Source organism: Letharia lupina, assembly GCF_014066315.1.
Source record: "Letharia lupina isolate WasteWater1 chromosome Unknown contig_21, whole genome shotgun sequence".
Lineage (NCBI taxonomy): Eukaryota > Fungi > Ascomycota > Lecanoromycetes > Lecanorales > Parmeliaceae > Letharia > Letharia lupina.
This window is the reverse complement of record NW_023502990.1, coordinates 723,091-745,226: the sequence shown is the minus strand read 5'-3', so window position 1 is coordinate 745,226 and position 22,136 is coordinate 723,091. Positions and strand designations below refer to the sequence as shown.

At 49.8% G+C, this 22,136-nt stretch overlaps 8 protein-coding genes across 8 annotated transcripts; 6 read left to right on the top strand and 2 right to left on the bottom strand.

Moving 5' to 3' along the window:
- Positions 1-384: 384 nt before the first annotated feature.
- HO133_005487 (uncharacterized protein) lies at positions 385-2,856 on the top strand (the record flags this gene model as incomplete). The annotated part of the gene is made up of 7 exons (XM_037296397.1): positions 385-477; positions 539-634; positions 705-875; positions 930-1,027; positions 1,607-1,663; positions 1,712-2,153; positions 2,203-2,856. The coding sequence occupies 7 exons, from the start codon at positions 385-387 to the stop codon at positions 2,854-2,856; spliced, it is 1,611 nt and encodes a 536-aa protein (XP_037148379.1).
- Positions 2,857-3,457: 601 nt separating this feature from the next.
- Positions 3,458-5,806, top strand: HO133_005486 (uncharacterized protein; the record flags this gene model as incomplete). The annotated part of the gene is made up of 4 exons (XM_037296396.1): positions 3,458-4,222; positions 4,276-4,416; positions 4,566-4,767; positions 5,076-5,806. 4 exons carry the CDS (start codon positions 3,458-3,460, stop codon positions 5,804-5,806), a joined length of 1,839 nt encoding a protein of 612 aa, XP_037148378.1.
- Positions 5,807-5,982: 176 nt separating this feature from the next.
- Positions 5,983-7,333, top strand: HO133_005485 (uncharacterized protein; the record flags this gene model as incomplete). Its single annotated transcript, XM_037296395.1, has 4 exons — positions 5,983-6,117; positions 6,452-6,511; positions 6,690-6,760; positions 6,814-7,333. The coding sequence occupies 4 exons, from the start codon at positions 5,983-5,985 to the stop codon at positions 7,331-7,333; spliced, it is 786 nt and encodes a 261-aa protein (XP_037148377.1).
- Positions 7,334-8,184: 851 nt separating this feature from the next.
- Positions 8,185-9,515, bottom strand: HO133_005484 (uncharacterized protein; the record flags this gene model as incomplete). The annotated part of the gene is made up of 2 exons (XM_037296394.1): positions 8,185-9,451; positions 9,478-9,515. 2 exons carry the CDS (start codon positions 9,513-9,515, stop codon positions 8,185-8,187), a joined length of 1,305 nt encoding a protein of 434 aa, XP_037148376.1.
- A 1,839-nt stretch (positions 9,516-11,354) lies between these two features.
- HO133_005483 (uncharacterized protein) lies at positions 11,355-13,470 on the top strand (the record flags this gene model as incomplete). Its single annotated transcript, XM_037296393.1, has 4 exons — positions 11,355-11,510; positions 11,570-11,627; positions 11,695-12,401; positions 12,529-13,470. 4 exons carry the CDS (start codon positions 11,355-11,357, stop codon positions 13,468-13,470), a joined length of 1,863 nt encoding a protein of 620 aa, XP_037148375.1.
- A 1,224-nt stretch (positions 13,471-14,694) lies between these two features.
- Positions 14,695-16,666, top strand: HO133_005482 (uncharacterized protein; the record flags this gene model as incomplete). The annotated part of the gene is made up of 3 exons (XM_037296392.1): positions 14,695-15,066; positions 15,122-15,479; positions 15,621-16,666. 3 exons carry the CDS (start codon positions 14,695-14,697, stop codon positions 16,664-16,666), a joined length of 1,776 nt encoding a protein of 591 aa, XP_037148374.1.
- Positions 16,667-17,066: 400 nt separating this feature from the next.
- On the bottom strand, positions 17,067-19,526 carry HO133_005481 (uncharacterized protein; the record flags this gene model as incomplete). Its single annotated transcript, XM_037296391.1, has 1 exon — positions 17,067-19,526. One exon carries the CDS (start codon positions 19,524-19,526, stop codon positions 17,067-17,069), a length of 2,460 nt encoding a protein of 819 aa, XP_037148373.1.
- Positions 19,527-20,267: 741 nt separating this feature from the next.
- Positions 20,268-22,123, top strand: HO133_005480 (uncharacterized protein; the record flags this gene model as incomplete). Its single annotated transcript, XM_037296390.1, has 3 exons — positions 20,268-20,408; positions 20,466-20,998; positions 21,064-22,123. 3 exons carry the CDS (start codon positions 20,268-20,270, stop codon positions 22,121-22,123), a joined length of 1,734 nt encoding a protein of 577 aa, XP_037148372.1.
- Between the last annotated feature and the right edge of the window lie 13 nt (positions 22,124-22,136).

The following is a 22,136-nucleotide window of genomic DNA, read 5'->3' as shown; positions in this document are numbered from 1 at the left end:
CTCCACGAACCCTATCCTTAGCTATCCTACTTTATCCTTAAGTTACCCTTCACGGAGGACTTTCTTCTTACCTTCTCGGTCTATCAAAGTCGGGTGGCCTGTGTGCACTCCAAGTTACTCGAGTCTCACGCAAGGCACAATGGTCTCTGTTGCTTGCAGATCTGGACTGCCTTGCCAAGCTTGCCCAAGAAACATGCGCGTGCTATATCAGCATTGCGCTCATGGTGGCTCTCTATGCTCTCGTCCAGACCCGAGCAGATTATGAGAGGACGGAAGGATACCGAGAATGCCAAGACTTGTCAGCCCTACACTAGCTGCCGCTGCTAATCTTCCAAAATCTCGTCCTAGCTAAGACCAGCGAAAGATTCTGTGTGAGGACCAAGTATGAGTTTTCCTGGGATGCCAAGTGGCGCCGGTGGCGGAGTTGGAGGTGCCACCGCTGGTATGAGTGACCAAGAAGCAACGATGGTCAAAGCTGTGAGCCCAAGCCTGCATGACATACAGAGCCAAGACGCGGCTGACAGTCTTTCGATGGTAGATGCAAGGAGCCATGGAAAGCTGTCCTTTTAAAACCGTTATTTCGGGGGGAATGGGCTTTGCTCTTGGAGGAGCTTTCGGCTTGTTTATGGCGAGCGTACGTGGCGCTAGCGCTGAAGATTTGGCGTCAACATGTTGTCGCTAATATGGAGGTCTTCTATTTTCAGATGAGCTACGATACCCCCTTGAGTGCCTCTGGCCAACAGCTTACCGACCTGCCGTTGCGGGAACAACTGCGAAGGGGCTTCAGAGACATGGGTTCGCGGTCGTTCGGTTCTGCGAAAAACTTTGGCTTGGTGGGCGCCATATTCGCTGGGACCGAGTGCTGCATTGAAGGCGTGGGTTCTTATCCACATGAGTCTCACGAGATACGGGATTAATGATGGCTCTAGTACCGGGCGAAGAATGACCTTACAAACAGCATAACTGCAGGATGTATCACGGGAGGTGTTCTCGGTGCAAAAGCGGGCCCCCAGGCCGCTGCTATAGGGTGCGTTGGCTTCGCAGCGTTCAGTGCTGCCATAGATTCATACACGCGCAAGGATTAAGAGACGAAAAGGGAAGAGCAGAGGGTATGGGATAGGCGTTTATAGTGGGAGCAAGCATAGCGCGGCGTTTTCACTCCATGCTCGATCGACTCCACTATCAGAAAGTTGGTTTCCATGAGTAGGGCGGCGCTCCGAGGGCAACAAGGTACCATTAGAAACCAAATACCCAGACAAGAAATTGTCAGCAAAGCCTACAGTGTAACTGGCCATTAACCCAACATTCTGAAGGCAAGAGATACTGCTTGCGTTTCCGTGTTGGAACGGATGAAGCTTGGTGCTGGGGACACAACGGATATATAGAAGTTAAGATACTCAGAGATTGTACCGAGGAAATCGATCGACGAGGTCGCAACTTTCATTCGTAGAGCTTGCCGAACTTGCAGATATCACCACCAGTCACGGAAGGCGATATATGAGAGTACAGCGATTGGATGATGTCAACAATGGGCTTCTTCAAAACTTTATAATAGATTCATCTCGTTGCTAGTTTCTTCGAGTCGAAGTCTCGCAATGCAATTTAGCTATTCCGTTGAAGAGCCACTCAATAGAGAACCGCCCGTGCACGACTTGGTGTCGAGGTGAGCAGCATAAATAGGAAATATCTAGAATTTGTTGACTCCATGCAGTTTCTTTACAATCGCAGGTAACTACGATAGGAACCACGGGCCAATCCCCCATATAGCTGCTGAGGACCATATTGTTAAAGTCAACGGCCTTGTTCATCGACCTCTCGAGCTCTCGATTGAGCAGCTGAGGAGTCGGTACACGCAGCATGAGATCATTAGCGCTCTTCAGTGCGCTGGTAATCGACGCCATACCATGCGCACACTCCTCAAAGAGGTTGATGGGATCGATTGGGGTGATGGAGCCGTCATGAACTGCAAGTGGAGGGGACCCAAGCTCAAAGATATTCTAGATACCGCAGGAATCAATGTTCGGGATCGCAAAGGGGCCCATGTTGCATTTGCTTGCTACAAAACTCACGTTCAAAATTCGGAATGGTACGGAGGATCAATAGAGTTGGACAGGGCGTTGAGAGACAATGCAGATGTCTTGATTGCACTTGAGGTATTCTCGCTTCGTCAAACAAACCTTTGACGGTGCTTATGGCCCCTAGATGAACGGCGAGCCGCTCTCTATCAACCACGGCTTCCCCGCCAGAATGATCGTGCCTGGAGTGTCAGGATGTCGCTCTGTTAAGTGGGTAGATGAGATCACTGTGCAATCGGAAGAGTCAAGGAATCTCTATCAGCGCTATGACTACAAGAGACTACCACCCGAAGCCATGGACACGGAAAGCGCGAAGCAGTATTGGAACCAAACCTCAGCCCTTCAGGATATGCCAATCAATTCAGTCATCGCAGAACCCCAAAGTGGGGACACGGTCAGGCTGCCACCTTCAGGAAGAATCGAGGTTGAGGGCTATGCACTTCCCCAGGGTGACCAGGGACCGGTGGTGAAAGTGGAATGCTCGACAGATGAAGGGCAGACATGGGAGGCGGCTGAGATATTGAGTGGCAATGATCTTAAGGCGAAATGGTGTTGGGCATTGTGGAAGGCTACAGTTCGGCTTCACAAAGGGAAGAAGCGACGATTATTGTCTCGAGCCACTGACAACGGAGGAAACGTACAAACCGGTGAACCGGTAAGATCGAATTTCCATCTCCACCTACTTGAGACTACTGGCACATCTGACAACTCTCAGGTGTGGAATTTGAGAGGGGTAGGCTATGACGGGTATGGGGAGTCGAGAGATCTTATTGTGGTCTGAGAGGAGAAGGAGGAAGGGTATGAGTTTCAGAGGACGCAGCACCAGCCAGCATTTTTGCTTCCCATTCCCAATGATAATAATCAGATATTCGTCATGAACAGTCCATCAAGATAAAAGATAATGCAAAGGAATCACCATACTCTCGTCACTGACTCTCAAGCTGCGTACATTGAATAAGTATCAACTTGGGCCGACCAAACCTTTGTGATGAATCAACTTATCGAGCAGGGGCGCCACGCGACTAGCTTGGAAACCCTTGACGCCACAGAGCTTAGTCTACAGTAGTGCATCCCGCCTCTGGGTCTCTGGCTCTACCCACGACATTAGCGCGTTAACTATAAGTACCTACCTTAGATTATCATTTGACACTCGCCTTCTTTGTCAAAGTAAAATGGAAGCGAAAGCAGTACCAACAACGTTGAGCCTGTTAAGGTCACAACTTCTCCGTCGTTCTTCCTTTGTCGGTATGTCCCCGGAACGAGGGATTAGACTCACCCCCGAAACTCCCGCGACAAGTCCACACGGCATTCTGGATGACCGCGTAGCATTGCTGGTCTACTAATCCCAACCTTTTCCGCAGCTTCCTCCGAGAGCCTTCCGAATGCCGGGTCAGATAGGGTCGGAGACGAGCGCTTCGGATGCAACGCGCTTTCATGCATCCGATACTACCAACGCTCATGACGAAGGGCAGACTTCACCAAGCGACGATGGAAGCATAGAAAAGATGCCAGGTCCGTCGAAGAGGAAACGCCTCTCCGGCCTCTCTCGGCGGACCAGGGCAAAGACAAGAAATCTTTTCAAAATGGACGGTGCCGCGGAGGACGACCGGTCTGAGAACGAGGGAGAAGGGCCTCTAGACGATATGAAACGCGATCCTGCTTTCAATAGCAGCCAATTAATCAAGAAAAAGCGATTTCGCCCGGGGAAGACCGCCGACAAAACGCTCGGGGCAATTCAGTCGATCGGCAACGCCGTTGTTCACCCTATAAAGTCTGCCAAAAGCACGGCTACCAGGACCACTGCTGGTCAACTATCCAAAGCCGAGCGTCCTTTCCTCTCTCAGAAAGCCGACATGGAGTTTCTTCAGGCCCACGACAATCTCAAGCGCGCAGAGTCCACAAGCTCATCGAAGCAGGGCACGTCTGATGAGGAGCGAGAGTCCCTGATTGGTGGTCATCGAGACAAGATTCGAGAAATGGAAGAGCAGCGTGAGGGTCTACGTGCGGCGTGGACGACTAGTCGCCATGTCAGAAGGGTGAGAGTAGTCCCAAAAAGGCATATCAACTTTCCACACAACGAGTATTTTGTGGAAAGGGACGAGCGTGGAGAATTCGTACGCTACGACTGGCTGAAATGGCTAGGATATGTAATTCTGCATCGTTCCGGGTTTTAGACCAGAGTCCTAACGTCACGCGATAGAATCTCATCTACTACACCCAAGACTTCAGCGCTCAATACATTGACGATTTTGAAGAGCTTCCCTTTGACATTGATAGCTCAAGACATTATGTTGAACGATTGATAATGGCCAGTGCACCTTGGCAATCATGGGCTATGAAGGTTCGTGCAGTCTATCGATGGGAGCACCCTCGAACTACTGGCGAGTGGTTTGCTCTTTATGTATTTCTCTGGTACACCCAACATATAATGGGCTTCCTAGTAAGCATAACAGTTTCCGTTGGAACTCATGCGTTAACGTGGGGAGATAGTATTCTTACATCATCTACATTGTGGTCATGAATCGTTACTATCCTACCACGGTCGAGTCTCTTCGAAAATCTCAGCGAAGAGCTTTCGATAGCAGCGTCAGCGCCAACATGTTCAGCGAATTGATTGATAAGCACGGACGTAATGATTGGCTCGATCCAGTCATGGATAGCTTGGGACCTTATGTTCAGCTTCAACTTGGTGGTACGTCTACATATCAGAGCTGTTTCTTCCTAATCTGTATCCCAATCCGAGTCTTAAGACTTGTACCGAGAGTATCGTTCTCATCGGGCTTGTTTGTGACTCCTTTTCCCTTCCAAAGAAGCAGTACTGACTAGGAAAACTTGAAGACATGGCCAATATGCTTGAAGTCTTTTCCAAGTGAGTATCTTCTCTCCATCACAGCAATTCAATCGCGAGCGCTTATCGATCCCTAAGCTTTTATCATTGGAAACACCCTAAAAAGACTGTCGCCTCCCTCTATTTCTTTGCATCATGTCTCCTGGTATCAGTTCTCACCGACATGGAATTCTGTATGCAGATCGTCTGGTTCATTGTTGGGGGAGCTTTCTTTCTCTGTTGGCCGGTGTCGTCCCACTACCCGAAGTACCGATATCTGGTTTCCCCATTTAAATGGGTGCTTTGGGATATCCCGACGAACGCAGAATGGTCATTCATCTACTTGAGACGCAAAGCACAGATCACCCGTGAGCGAATCATAGAAAAGAAGGTCGAAGAAGGCCACTTCCGGGAGCTCGCCAGTGCTGCAGTAAACGAGTATACGGGACGCATGACAAATGTGCCTAAAATTAAGGTAGGGGGCAGTGGTTCGGAAGACGAAAACAGTGACGACGATGACGATGAAGGCTGGTATAGCGCGTGCTCAACGACCAGCGTCTTGGATGCTTCTGACATTCGATCCTTCCGATGTCAGTCACATAAAGTCATTGGGCGACTGATTATACATTCGAAAGGGATTCGCTTTGTTAGAAGTCTACCGAAGAAGGAGTTGTGGAGACGGGATTACCTCGACCTGGCGGAGATGAGAAAGGTGGAAGGGTCAGCGATGTCAAAGCTGGCTTCATTATCGCCCGATGAACTTGAGATTAAATGTATCGACGGAAGCAAGATGCACTTTGAGGGAATGAAGGAAAGAGATGAGGCATTCAATACCGTGATTGCTTATTCGGGGATGCAATGGCAGAGCCTGCAAATTCTAAGCAATACCAAAGCTCAATCCTGAGACATATCATCTGAGGTAACGGGCGCATGACACGAGACGGCGAAACAGCTAGACGTGCTCTTTTGCCAAGGTGATGAAAGCACGGCCTCTGAACGTTGAATTCACCCTTCGCGCAATGAGTACCCAGGTGTATTAGAAAGTCGGAGGGTAAGTTGCCCTTATAATAGACCTTAAAAATGCTCACGCCCCAGAACATCCAACAAATAATTGCAGGGTCAAAGCCTTTTCTTCGTTGGTATGTTCGAACCTTCAATAATATCAATGTTGTTTCGAGCACTGCGTCAGGCTGGACACTAAAATCAAGGTATAAGGTACCTTATATATATCAACCTGATCAAAGTTTGAAAATTCAAAAATTCAACGTACCAATTATCAAGACTTGAAGTTCCGCCTGTCTTATTAGACTAAATGACATAATTGCTGAGGAGTGGTGCTGGCCAAAGCTAACGACTCGTGTTAGTAGTGTATAAGCCTCAGAGATCCGAAAGAAAGATTGATCTTCCCGTGCTCTCTCTCTCTCTCTCTGTTATCTGGTAATTCGCCTAAACTGCGAGCTTTCCCCTCTCTCTATTTAAGACCATCGCCCGTCCCTTCGCTCATCAAGCATTCACTCCAACTCATTGTTAAGCTTTCATCCTACGCCAGGAAGAAGAAGAAGAAGAAGAAGAAGAAGAAGAAGAAGAAGAAGAAGAAGAAGAAGACAACGTAGGCAATCTCGTACTTCGCTGTTGGCACTCTTGATACTCTTGATACTGTATTAGGAGCCGCTCCGGGATCAAGAGCAAACAGATACCCATCTTACAGTAAATTGAAATTTTCAATCCTCGATACATGTGAGCATCCATTCCTTCCGTCTGAAGGTCCTACGCCAACGTATTCGCAGACGAGGGAACAGCTTTCTTTGACAGCTTCGAATAATTTCACTGGAGACGATCCGAGTCACGGTTTCATTCAGTGAGTAGCATCAGCCGACTCTAATTCTGTGTGCTAAAGACTGATTGTCTCAGCTACGTCAATCAACAAGGCTCCGTTGAGCAGAAGCTGACCTTTGCATCTGCCAACTCGGTAATACTACCGTTGATACAACTGATGAGGATGCCAGTACGGGCCGTGATTCGGTCCAAATCACCAGAAAACAGACATTCGATTCAAGCTTGTTCATATTCGACATTCTTCACACACCAAACGGCTGTGGGACTTGGTAAGCAGAAGAAGAAATCTACGCGGGGCTACCGGTGCGAAGATGTGCGTAGGCCTGCTATATGGACTGCAGATCCCTCGTCATGGCCCAAGACTGGTGGGATAGATGTCCTCGAAGCGGTCAATAGCGCAACCACGGGCAATCAGACGACTTTACATACAAGCAACGGATGCACTGTGCATGCCAAGCGCAAGGAGTTGGGCAAGGTCTTGACCAGAGATTGCTACAACGGAACAGATTCAAATGCAGGGTGCGGCGTCCAAGGGCCAGACGATACTTTCGGGGAAGCACTCAACAACAATTGTGGTGGTGTGAGTAATCAATAAATCAGATCATGGCGCAAGGCAAATGTTAAATAAGTTTCCATAAGTCTATGCAATGAAACTTCGTACCGTCGGCATCAGAGTGTGAATTTTTAGACGAGACTCCCTCCCAACAGACATCAGCGATGGCTGATCCATCATCCTAGAGCACCCCGCTTACAGAGTTTCCTTCCGCTGATTGCTCCATCACCGACCATTTTACTAACCAGAGCATCATCATGAATAATGATCTATGTGGCAACTGGGCTAGAGAAGAGAATTTCTTTATGTCGAACACTGTTTGTTCAAGTTCGGCTAGCACCAATCAAGGATCATCGTTGTCGGCGTGCGAGACGATTGTAGCAACCAACGGAATAAATCTCGCCGAAGCATACTGGGGACTCGGTAGTATCAAAGTGTATCAGTCTCAGTGATGAGTGCTTCGGGGCGAATCATGATCAGAAGGGTTATCGACTGAGGGGAAATCAGAGGTTTTCAACGAGTGGCTTGCTTTGTCTGCACTTTCTCAAGCAGGCCGATATCATGTGTAAAAAACAACGGTCCTAGACTGGATAGAGAATTCGCTTTTTAGCCAAACCCTAAGTCGTCCTTGAACAATCGTGTACAACACACTGTATAGGTCCGTCAAGATATAGGCTAAAGGCCAGACCAACTTTGCATATGGGCATCTCACTATTCAACACGCGGTTTTCGATGATCAGTGTGCCCCCACAAGCGTCATGATGCACAGCAAGTCATAATCCGTAACCGGAAGACCTCACCCCTGCCAAAAAGATACCCTTAATGGCAAACACATTTGTTCTGACGTCCATTATGCGTCTTCCCTGGATTCTGCTTTCGATTGTTTGCGCGTCTCAGCCCATCCATGCGTCGAAATCTCTTGTGTCCTTCTTGGCTTTTGGACTCCCTGACCGAGGATCTTCACTGGGCACGGCCAAAAATCCTCCAAATCCATTACCTACCATTACGCTCTCTCTTCCTTTGTCCCTCCACTGAGGACTCAGTTGGTTATCAAGATACAAACTCATTGGTCTTGTGGTGGTCGCGGTAGCGTAACGATCCGCTAGCGTTGGAGGGCTAATGAGGGTAAGATTCCACTCCATTTCAGGGACAGCTTTGGTGTACAGACGAAGAGGGCGAGAAACTACAGGAGTTACAGGCCGGTATGCCTTGCTGGTTCCGTTCACTGCGAAAGCGGGCTGTGGAGGCGGTAGGAGCATCGTCGGAAGCGCAGTGGAAAGGGCGTAAAGGTGTGACAGAGAGGGCAAAGCACCGCTGAGAATGGAGCTGGAAAGGTAACTATAGTAATTGTCCGACAGAGATGAGAGCCCGCGAGGCGATGAATCTGCACTAGAGATCTCGTAGTAGAGATTGCGAAGCGAGCAAGAAGCTAAGGGTGGAGATTGCGACTGTGGGAGTGCACGAGCTACGCTCTCCGCAACGCGAAGGGTGATGAGAGAGGGAGCAGCGGCCAAGATTTGGAAGAGATCCGAGGGTAATACACCAGTATTTGTCAGAGTTAGGGAGCTGAGAGTTTGTTTGGCCTTAGGGCAAGAGAGGTAAGCTAAGAGTCCTTTGGCTGAGATTTTGGGGACATCTTGGAATTCCAGTACTGCCAGCGGCGGAAACGGGCTCATGTGCAAAGAGCTGAAGATACTGTCGTCGAGCGACTGAAGACTTGTGAACTTGATGTGGCGAAGAGCCTTGAGAGAGGCAAAGACGTCAGCGATTGTGGCCGGTATAGCAAGATGTAATAATTCAAGTGCCTCTAAATTCGGCCACTGCCTTGCCCCCGCCAACATCTGAAAGCTCGCTTCCGCACCGCCGGCATACTTCATCTGCCGGATATCTCCGCACCGAGCCTGCAGCTCCTGTCTCAGAGTGTTCGACGATGGGTCATCGTTATAGAAACCGTCAGGCAAATCAACGTAGCGGAGGTTCGGCAGGACTGAGACAGTGCGTGCCAGATCTGCTTTGCACACCTCCCTTGTCATGTAGGGAATCTTGAGGTATTGCACTTGACAAGCCAGAGAGTAATTCTCTCGGACGGACCTAGAGAAGAGGTGTAGCCGTTCCTGCGGAGGGTCTTTAGGGGCGCCATTACGGCCAATGGAGGGTCGCCTTTTACGTTTGGCAGATAGGTCTACTTCTCGCTCGCAATAATGGACGGTATCGATCCGCACATTATGATACCTGTGAAGGGTGACTTAGCCTAAGGCGAGCATTGCTGAGTGCAAAGCCTTCCCCCCACTTGAAAAGTACTCACAAGAGGTTTTGCGCCGCCTCTGACAATTGCCTATTGACCAAGGCGCATTGTGAAAGGTCTCTCATATCGCATAGCATACATCCTCCATCAATCATCGACTCCTCACAGGAGGTATAGAAGTCGTCTCGCGAGTGCGGGCACACATAGCTAAAGAGCTCGGAAAGCAAAGTTGTCGAGAATCTAGCGGATGGGTGGGGCTTTGGCAGACGATTCAGTGTGTCTGTTGGCGGCCATTTATATTGATTGTCAGTCCAGGTATCATCAGTGCTCTTAAGACGTGATCGTGTGCGGATATGGTCGAGGAGTTTCATCACGCCGTTGATGCTCGTCCCACAGATCAGGGCTCATGGGAATATGCGGGGCCCGGACACGGGGACGCGTTTGCCGCGACGCCTCAAAACGTGGCTTATTTCTTGGCTGGAACACCGAGTACGAGTACTTCTGTTGTGAACTTGATACTGAAGATGTGAAGATGAAGATGTGAAGCGCTCCTTAGTAAAGAGTTGGAACCCTTTTGCCTAACAATTCCGCTAGACGATTTGGTACATGAACTGGCCAATAAAACAAAGGTATTTATGAAATACAAAAATAGCGATTCAAAATGAAGACAAGCCCCCCCCCACCCATTCCTCGTCTTGTTTGTACATGAGCAGACGTGGTTGAAACCTAAGCCAAGGTTATCTTGAAAGGACCCGAAAGATGCTTGGTTCTCGGACAAAGAGCGCTTTCTATTTAATATGAGCTTGGTTGATTCATTCCAGGAAATGATGAAAAACTTTGTTGGTCCAGACGTATCCTTCAGCTTCCTCACAAGATGCTTCGGTTCATTTGACTCAAGGTGCTCATCGCTAGACGCCCATCATGGACCTTATAATGTAGTAAGTTTATCTATTCTCTGACACATACGTGTTGCAAATACGATCAGAGTGTTCTCGCATCTTTATGATCAGTATTAAGATCAAGGTGGAGCACGCATGTTTCAAATTCTAGCTCCCACGTATGAGCGCAAGCATCTTCGAAAATCGAAATAGATCGTAGTCTCTGCTGGTCGTGCTGGACAGGGTGACCAGTCAGGGAACCTTGTAATCAACACCCTGATCAGGTTTGCTTCAATGATGATCTACCATCTGGTACAAACACGTTCTCATACCCAACCCAATATGGTGACTCCAACAAATGAAGAGAACATAGTAGTGGACAAGTAAACAATGCAGAAGCAAGCAATAGCATGAGTGGAAAAACGGACCAGAACATGTATCATCGCCTTGATAATTGATGCTCGATACTCGACAGAAGCATGATAAGTTCTGATGACCCTCGTACATAAAGTACCTACGAGCGTGGTGCATACCTGCACTCTGCAGGAGGTGTAGCAGGACCTGAAACTGCCTAGTGGCGTTTCCCGACGGGGCCCGAAGCGAGATCACGTTGTTTCCTCTCGTGACAATTTCACCATCAATAGCCGACCAATTATTGCCAACCTCAGACCTCCTATCATTGATATTCCCTTCCTCCTCCCTTTCTACCTTTCTACCTTCTCACCCCAGTCGCTCCTTCAGCACCTCTCCTACAGCCACGATCTCGCGTTTACAGCAGTCCAGGAGACTTCAATTCCCGCCCATCCAATTTTTGCCTTCCAAACACCTCCGCCGCTCCTATCCATCAAGCGATACCTCCAAACGGCCAAGGCTTACCCTGCTGTCTGAGTAAATAATATCGCACTACACGTCAAAGGCATTATAAGCCTGGGCTATCGGCATGTCAAGCACTCAGGGGGCAAAGCCTGATATTGACCGCTACTTGGTTATTCATGTTGGTACTACTTGCGACGAACACGGCGTCTACGTGACCAAAGACTCCGCCGAGGTCATCGAGATTGGTTGGCTTTTGCTAGACGCCAAAAATTGTGAGGAGGTAGGTTATGGTGATATTTGGGATTACATAATTCAGCTAGCTCATATGCCACGTTATAGATTCATCGAGAGAGTGTCCTTGTCAAGCCTGTCAACACTCCCATTACTCCGCTTTGCAGTGAGTGTCACTCGCGACCCCCACCAAGCTTATACTATCTGTTGCCTCTTTGCTGATCTTCCACAAGCGAGCCTGACCACTCTCACCTGGGAGCATGTACGGACAGCAGGCACCTTCCGAGATGCCATCAACCGCTTTGACGCATTTGCTTCCGAGCATCTGACCTCCAAGAGCCTCGAATTCGCTTTCGTTACCCTCGACTCATGGGATCTTCGCGTGCAGCTTCCCCGCGAGGCGCGAGACAAGGCTGTTGTGCTTCCTGCCTACCTCCAACACTCTCGCACCTTTGATCTACGTACCGAGTATCAACGCTGGCAGCAACACCACCCCGAGTCTCTGCCATTTGGCCCAAGCTCTCTGGCGAACATCTGTGCAGCGTTGGAGGTCGAGCCTGTACAATCTTCCGCCCCGATCAAGCACAACCTCCCATTCCATCTGCAAGCTCTTGCGCCAGCTTCTCCTCGTCGCGCCATGGAAGAAGCGGTGACTCTAGCTAGGGTATTGCGTGGGCTCATCAGAAAGTCTCAGCCACCTCACGAGCATCCCGACGTACTGAGCCGGCCGATGGACGCAAGGGCCGACGTTCGTGCATTTCTCTCGGAGCGAAGTAAGGTACTACACATGAGCGGACTGCCCCACGACACTACTCAGTCCGAGCTTGAGAGCTGGTTTACCCAGTTCGGCGGTCGTCCGATTGCCTTCTGGACTTTACGTACGCCAGACCAGCACAAGCCTACTGGATCGGGGTTCGCTGTTTTCTCTTCGCACGAGGAGGTTAGTTGTTTCTATTTCTTGCAAATATTATTCTATGTGCACTACTTCACCCCCATGTCTCCGATTCAAGCACTCGTACCCACCGTACCTTGCATCTCCGAACGCCTATCAACTGACAACATCTCAGGCTGCAGAGAGTCTATGCATGAATGGGCGTGCTCTCAATGAGAAAGCAATTGAGGTCTCGCCTTCATCAAGCCGTGTACTTGATCGTGCCGCCGAAATCCTGACGCCGTTCCCTCCAAGCAAGAATCGACCTCGACCTGGAGACTGGACTTGCCCTTCATGCGGCTTTTCGAACTTTCAGCGTCGTACAGCATGCTTCCGCTGCTCCTACCCCGCTGCAGGACCTGGCGGCGATCCAATGGGTTACTCAAACTATGGCTATGGTCCTCCTCACATGATGCCCCCTCAACAACACATGGGACATCACGGTGGACATGGCATGGGCCACGGACGTGGTGGAGGGGGTGGCATGGTTCCATTTCGAGCTGGCGATTGGAAATGTGGTTCTGAAGGCTGTGGATATCACAATTTTGCCAAGAATGTCAGTTGCCTCCGCTGCGGTGCTAGCCGTGCTGGGGCGGCAGTTGTAGCAGATTCAGCATTCCCATCTCCGCTTGAGCCACCATCGGGATATGGCATGGGTCCGCCTTCGATGGCTGGTACCCCGGGACCAGGTCCCTTCGCTGGTGCCTCGGGCGGCTTCGGCTCCGGCGGCTTTGGCGGCCAGCAGTACGGCGGGCCACCTAGTCAATACGCTCTACCCTCCGGCCTCGGTGCTCCGACTGGTGCCTATCCTCCTATGGGCGCTGGATACGGCCAAGGGCAGTCCGGTGGGCCGTTCGACAGTAGGGCTGCTGAAGCCGCTTTTACATCTGCTGGCACTGGCCCTTCTCCTTCTACCGGTGCTCAAAACGGATCATCAGCTTACAGCGGTACTGCCACATACGGCGGTATAGACGGGGGCTCTGATCCTTTTGCGTTCCTCTCGTCCGGTCTCGGAGGATTGTCGATGAACGACGACTCCCGGAGGAACGGCGCCAACTCGAACAAATCACCTGTTTAAGCGTGCAAAACCTATACTCTTCACGCGCTAAGAGCCAACTTCTGGAGCAATCTAATTACGCAACCGTGATGGGCCGAGGAGGGAACCTTGTATTTGTGTGAGTGGGACCGGTTCATTTCTCAAAAAAAAAAGCGGGGGAAGGGGGGGATTTACATGCGGACGCGACCTATTCAGGATAAGCATGACGATAGATCTCCACGTTTGGTCAAGCATAGCGGGATACGGCAGCAGAAAGCGGTGTTGGTTGGAGGACCAAAAGAGTGGGCGATTTAGAATGGTGGTTCGCGCGCATTTCGAGCTTCTTTCCTCCATTTCTTTCTTCGATTTCCTCGTCACGAAACATTCAGCAAATGCACGGCTCATCTTGATACTATTCCACTAAGACGATCTCGTCGGTGGCTTTGGACGTTGGCTATATTGGCATTACAAAGAGCGTGGTGTTTGCGTGGTGGGCAATCGTTAGACACATGCATTCAACAAATACAGGGCACTTTACAAGTGCAAAGTATTTACGGAGGGGTGGGGGAGGGGGGTTGGTGGCAGGAGTACAGATTTCTTCGGTGGTGTAGTCGGATGGAATTACAAGGCTTAGATGATCGAGTTTGGGTTTGGACAGGTAGAATAGCATAGCATAGCTTCAATTTATCCCTTTCCGAGACCTTTGAGAATCACTTTCAGTTACTGCTGCTTTGTGGTGGGTGAGAAGGTAATGATTGATTAACATTATGATGACCTGCAGTGCTTCCGTTGGCTGTCGGACCGTTGACAACTTGAATGCAGTCTGAGAGTGAGAGCCTCAAATCCTCGTGGCAAACAAATCGGCAACTAATCGGCTGCTCGGCACGGATACAGATCTAAAAAGTTTAAAAGTATTTTACTTTTTTCTTTACTTCACCAGCTTCACGTTCCATTGTTCAGAATTCATAAGATCCTTAAGTCCGAGCCGAGAACACAAAATTATGCAAAGCATGAAAGATCGTCATTAAGCATCATTCATCAATCCCGTTGGTGACATTCTGCTTTCATTATTTTACATGGCGAAGTTTGGTTCCGGATTAGCATTGATTCTATCGTCGTAGGTAGGTAGGAGGGAAGTGTCTTATGAATGGGTAGCTTTGTTATTAATAATATTCTCTTTCTATATGAACACCTCTGCAATATGTTTTTTCTCTTTTCTTCTTCTTCCAATTCTTCCAGCTCCGCATACCAGCCCCGCCACTCGCCATGGCTAGCGATACCTCGTCCAGTACCTTGACAGATGTCGATGCGGCTTCGCAATCCAAAATAAAAAGAGCAAGCCATTGGCAGCTCGTCTCATCTCACGCACTCCTCACTCCTGCCGTCCTCAACCACGAGTACAATGGATCGGGCACAGAAGAAGATCCCTACCGGGTCGAGTTCATACCCAACGATCCTCGAGATCCCATGGGCTTTGCCATGTGGAAAAAGTGGGCGATTACTCTGTTGGTCGCTTTTGCAACGTTGGCCGTAGCCTTTGTTTCCTCTGCATATACTGGTGGCGTGAATCAGATCATATCGGGCTTCCACACCAGCGATGAAGTTGTCGTATTAGGAGTGTCACTCTTCGTTTTGGGTGTGAGTACTGGGCGATATAAGCACAGAAAAGAAAATAAGTCTAATTGACTCGCAGTTCGCCATTGGGCCCTTGCTTTGGGCTCCTCTTTCCGAGCTCTATGGCCGGCAAATCCTCTTCTTCACCACGTACGGTGTCCTTACGGCCTTCAACGCAGGAGCTGCTGGCGCTCAAAATATCCAGACTCTTATCATCCTCCGATTCTTCGCCGGCGCTTTTGGCTCCTCTCCCCTGACGAATGCCGGCGGTGTCATCGCGGACATGTTCCCTGCATCCCAGCGTGGGCTGGCCATGTCGGTTTTCGCTGCCGCACCGTTCATGGGTCCCACCTTGGGACCTATTGTCGGTGGATTTCTGGGTGAAACAGAGGGCTGGCGCTGGGTTGAAGGCCTCATGGCAATCTTTACCGGGGCCCGTAAGTTGTAATTTCCAAGGCAATTCTTCCCGATCATGCTGTCTTATGAGTCATCAGACATGTCTATTCTCTGCTCCTAAGACATGTCTCGCGATTCCGAATCCTTCCCGAAAGAGTAATGCTGACTCCGAAATCACCAAGTCTGGATCATCGGTTCCCTCACTATCCCCGAAACGTATGCACCTGTTCTCCTCAAAAACCGCGCAGCAGCCATGAGCAAGAAGACTGGTAAAGTCTACAGATCCAAGATTGAATACGATAGAGGAAAACAGTCGCTCGGCCGATCTTTCAAGATAGCCTTGTCTCGGCCCTGGGTGCTTCTGCTCAAAGAACCTATCGTGCTCCTGCTTTCAATCTACATGGCCATCATCTACGGAACCCTTTACATGATGTTCGCAGCTTTCCCTATTGTGTACCAGCAAAATCGCCACTGGAGTGAGGGTATCGGTGGCTTGGCATTCCTGGGTGTCGCCGTCGGCATGATTGGTGCCGTCATTTACACTATTCCTGACAATTCTCGCTTTATACGCGCCGAAGCAGCTGGTATTGCCAAAGGTGAAGGAGGCGCGGCACCGGAAGCAAGACTACCGCCTGCAATGATTGGTAGTGTGTGTATCCCCATTGGACTGTTCATCTTTGCGTGGACAAACTACCCTTCCATCCACTGGATTGTTAGCATCATCTTTACGGCACCATTCGGCTTCGGCATGGTCCTCGTCTTTCTTTCGATTATGAACTACCTCATCGATGCATACACGATTTACGCGGCCAGTGTGCTGGCTGCTAATTCTGTATTACGAAGCATGTTTGGGGCGATATTCCCTCTCTTCACGACATACATGTACGACAATCTCGGTATCCACTGGGCGAGTACGATTCCAGCTTTCTTAGCCTTGGCCTGTGTGCCGTTCCCATTCTTATTTTACAAGTACGGACCCGTCATCCGAAAAAAGTGTAAATACGCGAGAGAAGCTGCTGAAGTGATGGCTAAGATGAAGCAAAGGCAGCCGGAAGATGAGAGTATCAAGGACGAGGAGAGCGACTCAGGTGACTCTGAAAAGAAAACCGAACCGACAATGGAACCTGAAGGCGTGGAGGCTGCAAGATCGGATATACGAGGGGATGACTCCGAAAGAGCAGCCAAATTGCAAGATCCTGAGAGAGACGTGGAGAAAGCAGAAGTGTGAGAGCAGGCGTACCTCTGCTTGGTTTGAACATATTTGGGAGACAAATTCATATTGCACGTTGCAGCATTAAGCGATCGGAGTTCTCTTTGTATATATTGCATGGGGAAACTTAGACGAAGTGGCTGCATAGCCGAATGGCTACAGAGGGTATATAAAAGTGAGAGCATATAAAGATGCATAATATCTGAAAAGGCAATTCGAATGATTTCGAACACTTCAAATTTTTGCGCACGTCACTACTGGTGCTTGGATGGGATTCCCACGACGTCCTCGCTGGTCAGGTTGTGTCTGGGCAATGATCAAATCAACGCTATTGTTGGTGGCAGAGTACTTCTTAAGTTGCGTTCAAAGCTTCAAAGATCAAGTCACAGAGGAGACTTTTCGGATTTCAGTTCCTTATCTAGGTACCTTTGCCCATAGCTGCAATGATCTCTCTTTTCTTCTCCATTTCGATCGTTGGGAAGGAGCCTCCATCTTGCCTTTCGACGCGCTCTAGCAGACTGCCAGGCGCATACTGACGTTCCTCTCCTACATCCAGCATGGGTTCTTTCGCCTGCCTAATCCCAGTCATGACTCCCCTTCCCGTCCTTGCACCACCTTGACCACTACTCCTGCTGGCAAGGAGTCCACCAGTGAAAGCCATATCTCCCTTTTCTGGTGACACCGAAGTCTGCTTCCGCTCTAAGGGCGCACTGCTGCTGTGATCTCGACGCACGGTTTTCGACCGACCAATGCTGGGCCCATCTCCACCCCTGCTTGTAGGTCTACGCCATGTGGTAGAAGGTGGGATCGGAATAGCAGCCTTTGGTGTATTAGCCACTTCAACCAGGCCTCCAGCAGGTATTTGCTTAAGTACGACACCTCTGCCTTTCTTTGCATGCTGCGGTGGCTCCTGGTACTGAGGAGTCAAGTCGATCAAAGGCTTGGGTTTTGGACGTTGTGAGAGCGTTCGATTCATGCTGTTAACGAGATTGGTATTCGGCGTCGCCACGGCTTGATCTGGCTCAGCATTTTGTGTCTTCTCGCGCTCTCGTTGGGCATTCTGGCGCTGGGTATATGTTCTACCGAGCAAACCTGTCGCCGCGAAGGGCTGAGGCTCTTCTTGCTGTACAGCCTGCACGAACGAAGGACCATGTTCATTTGGGGCACCTATATTAGCGTCTTTAGTGACTTTCTTGGAGTTCGGGGTCTGGTTTTCGCTTCGACTGCGGAACGGCGTATCGTCGACAGAGTCTCCAGCTACACTGCGCCTAGGGTTGGCATTTCTGAAAGGAACGACATGCTCTGTGCTATCATTGGCCAATGTAAAGGCGTTGATCGAACTCATGCCTTGAGATGACGGCTCTGGCGGTCTGCGCTGGCCCTCCGTTTTCGAGAATTCACTATTTGAAAGCTTATGGATGTCTGCTTTCGTGGATACTTTCTTAGGGCCCTGTGCACCTTCTTTTCCCTCGCCCATCACATTGACCAAGTACCAACTTCTCCAATCTAGGACGGCTGTGTACCAAGATGCAGCCAACGACTTATCGCTCGTTGAAAAGAAATGAACAAAATTGGCTGTACTTAAGAACATGCTCGACTTCTGCTGGCTCTTGACGGCGAAGCATATCTTTCTTGGTGGTCTGATCCTCTTGGCCGACTGCCGTGCGGTCGGAATATAGATATCAAAATCAGATATGTGACAGATGTTAGCTGTTTCACCACCTTCTCTCTTGGCTACTAGCATCTGTCCGTCTGAGCGTAGCGTGACCCATCGTTTGTCCCAATGGCCAGGTTTCTGTGAATAATGGATATATACCGATGTGTCCATAGGCTGGGAGCTCGAGCTGGAATGGAGATCCAGCAGATCATCCCTGCCGCCTGTAGGAGTTGGCTTAATTATCAATGTATTTTGCGTATCGTTGTCCCAGGAATTCAGCACATCACGGACATGCTCATACCTCCTAAGGGGGCGCTCAAGTCCTAATTGTTTGAACGACTCAAGGAGAATTGTGCTATTCGGATCAATAGACTCTGCCAACTGATCGGCAGCGGAGCCAATTATATCCAATGATGTCGTTGATGGCGTTACAGGAAGCAACATCAGATTCTGGTCATATTTGACCTTGACCCTGCGCTCTCCAGCATTGACAGCCGACACAGGAGCATCAAAAGCAGGTCTAACGCTAATTTGAGGCCGTTCAATGGCAATGGGCGCTGAGATCGTCCTCTTGAGCTCCTCCCTACTTTTGCGTAGGCGTTTTCCATTCGAGTGTCCAGCGATACGCTGCGTAAGGCCCCTCCCGGGCAATGTAGGTGATTTAATGATCGCAATCGCTTCGACTTTTTGGTGGGAACGGAAGCCCGGCCCCAGAGCGCGAGAATATTGCTCAGGGAATGTTGCTACCTTTTGACTCTGCGTTATGTCTTGACCTGCTTCTTTGTGAGGCTCTGCTTCTATATCGTATCTTCTGCGCGGACGATTTTGCTGGTAGCATTGCAGAGCCTGTGATTGAGAAATGACCTCATCCTGTAACGTTGTACCATCCTTTGCCTTCCCCAGTTTCTCATGTTTCTGGGCCACAGATGCTTCAGATGTTTGGGCATCATTTGCAGATACTCGGTGCCTCTGCGTGGATTCATGAAGCGGTGGCCGTATCATAAGCCCTCTTCCATCTTCCCCATCGCTCTGGAGCCTTGGTTCGCGCGGAGAAAATGTAGTACTGCGCAGTCGCTGAAGCTGTTTTGCACTGAGGCTCGGAGAGTCTGACGGTTTGACGAGAGTCTTATGCGGACGTGGACCTTTGTATCGGGACCTGCTTCTTGCTATGGTCCCCTCGGCGGGTAGCGAGAGGCCGTCCGGGGAGGAAGGTGGAGGCATAATTGGTCGTGTTACAGGGTGTCGGGAGCAGGTCTGATGGAATTAAGTGCAAGACTTCTACTCTTTTTTTTCCATCGCTTGTACTTCAAGCGGTGCAGGGTGCGTTTTCTGCAACGTAAATCTTGAAATAGATGCATCTGCAGGATTGCGGTATGTAATTTCAATAACAGCTATAGCCTCTGATGGCTTTAGATTTTGGTTGTACACGCGACTTTCCAGTAGGGCTGAAACAAGCGAGTAGAGATCCTACTGTACACTCCCCAGTGAATATTTGAGCCTCCCTCCAAGAACTCCTTTCTAATGAGTGACGATTATCCTTCTCTCCTGTCTGATACTCGTAGTAGCCTTGGAAGATGGCATGTGTTGGACAATAACATGGGTTCAAGACACGATTGCTGTGATAAGGATATCGATACAGCCAAGAGAGCCCACTCTAGCGGGAAAGACATACTTTGTGTTAGTGAATGAGAACGATCTATGTAATCGTGTGGAAGTGTTGTGTTGGACTGGAGGAGTTGAAGACTAGGTCTACAGGTCAACAAATGATTAGATCTGTTTGTCCGTGTCTGGAGCTATTGTAAGGTACTCGTAAGTCGTAGTTGGCGCTATTCGGCAATTTTCAATACCCATTCCTTTAGAGTACTTAAGGTACCGAAACCACAATATCTAAAGTAGCCACTCACCTCTTGCTATGACTACTCGACTCTCGACTCTCCCCTCAAATTTCTTACCTGATTCGTTATGACATCTGTTGTAACTTCACTGGCGAAGGCTTTGCCCAAGCCAAAATACACTGGCGAATATGAGGAATTACCTAGTCAATCAAGAGGTCCACGAATCCTCGGTCCTGGATCTCTAGATGAGACACAGGTAGTCCTTAAGGTGAGCTCGTGTCTACCTCATCGTAGTGCTGCTTTGACTTTACTAACTCCGTCGCAGCGAAATGGACCTCCAGCATATGGATTAAGAGCAGGATGGCGCCCAAGGTCAGCGGAGGACTACGGCGACGGCGGGGCCTTTCCGGAAATCCCGGTGGCCCAGTACCCTCTCGACATGGGCAAAAAGCCTTCTTCGTCATCAAATGCTTTGGCTGTGCAAGTAGATGCGGAAGGCAAGGTCAAGTACGACGCCATTGCTCGGCAAGGCCATAATGACAAGCGGATTGTCCACACCAATTTTCAGGATCTGATTCCGTTAAGACAAAGAGCGGATGTTGGGGAGATATCCTTGGATCGGCCGTCGGAAGAGGAGATCGCTGCGCAGACGGAGAAGACCAAGGATGCTCTGGCAAAACTGGTTTCTGGAGCTGTAGCTGCGCAGAAGCCGAAGAATGTCAAGGGCATCACCAGGAATGATCCTACATACGTCCGCTACACCCCGGCAAATCAAATGGGAGATGTGACCCGCAAGAATGATAGGATTATGAAGATCGTAGAGAGGCAACAAGATCCCATGGAGCCCCCAAAATTTAAGTAAGTCTGCATAGCAGAGTGGTTCGTTCTACAGAACAGAAAAAGCTGACTGTGATATCTTTCAGACACAAGAAGATCCCCAGGGGCCCTCCTTCACCGCCGCCACCAGTCATGCACTCGCCACCACGAAAACTTACTGCAGAAGATCAAGAGGCATGGAAGATCCCTCCTCCCATTTCGAACTGGAAAAACCCCAAGGGATACACTGTGCCATTAGACAAGCGCTTAGCGGCCGATGGTCGCGGATTACAGGACGTTACCATTAACGACAAATTCGCCCAATTTGCAGAAGCTCTATTCACTGCGGACCGCCATGCTAGGGAGGAGGTGAAGCAACGCGCGGCCATGCAGCAGAAGGTCGCAGAAAGGGAAAGGATGGAGAAAGAAGACCAATTACGTATGCTTGCACAAAAAGCTCGTGAGGAACGATCGATGGCTGGGAGACGTACATCACATGCAAGGTCCGCCTCGGGTAGTAGAAGTCGACCATCCTCATACAGTCGGTCAGACAGCGAGGACGAAGCTACAAGGGAACGAGAACAGATGCGGCGGGAGAGAAGGCAAGAGAATGAGAAGCAACTTCGCCAGTCGCGCATGGGCACGGAACGCCGAGTCCAAATCTTAGCAAGGGAGCAAAACAGAGATATTTCCGAAAAGGTGGCTTTGGGCCTAGCCAAGCCTACACAATCATCAGAATCGATGTGGGATTCGCGTCTCTTCAACCAGACCAGTGGATTCGATACAGGATTCAACGAAGACCAAGCCTATGACAAGCCTCTTTTCGCCGCTCAAGACGCTATCAGCAGCATATACAGGCCTCGTGCGAATGTGGATGATGATGACGACGAGGAAGCTGGGGGAAAGGAGTATGACAAGATTGCGAAAAGCAATCGATTCGAAGTGCTAGGGAAAGCAAAGGAGGGATTCAAGGGCGCGGCTGATGCGGAGGTACGAGATGGTCCGGTGCAATTCGAGAAGGATGTTTCGAACGCCACGGATCCCTTCCATATCGATGAGATGATAAGGGATGTGACGGGAGGCGCAGGTGGGAACAAGCGGTACGGGGTGCAGGACGCGGAGGAGAGGGCGTCGAAGCGTGCGAGAGTAGACGATGACGATCGATGAAAGCGCTCTGTAT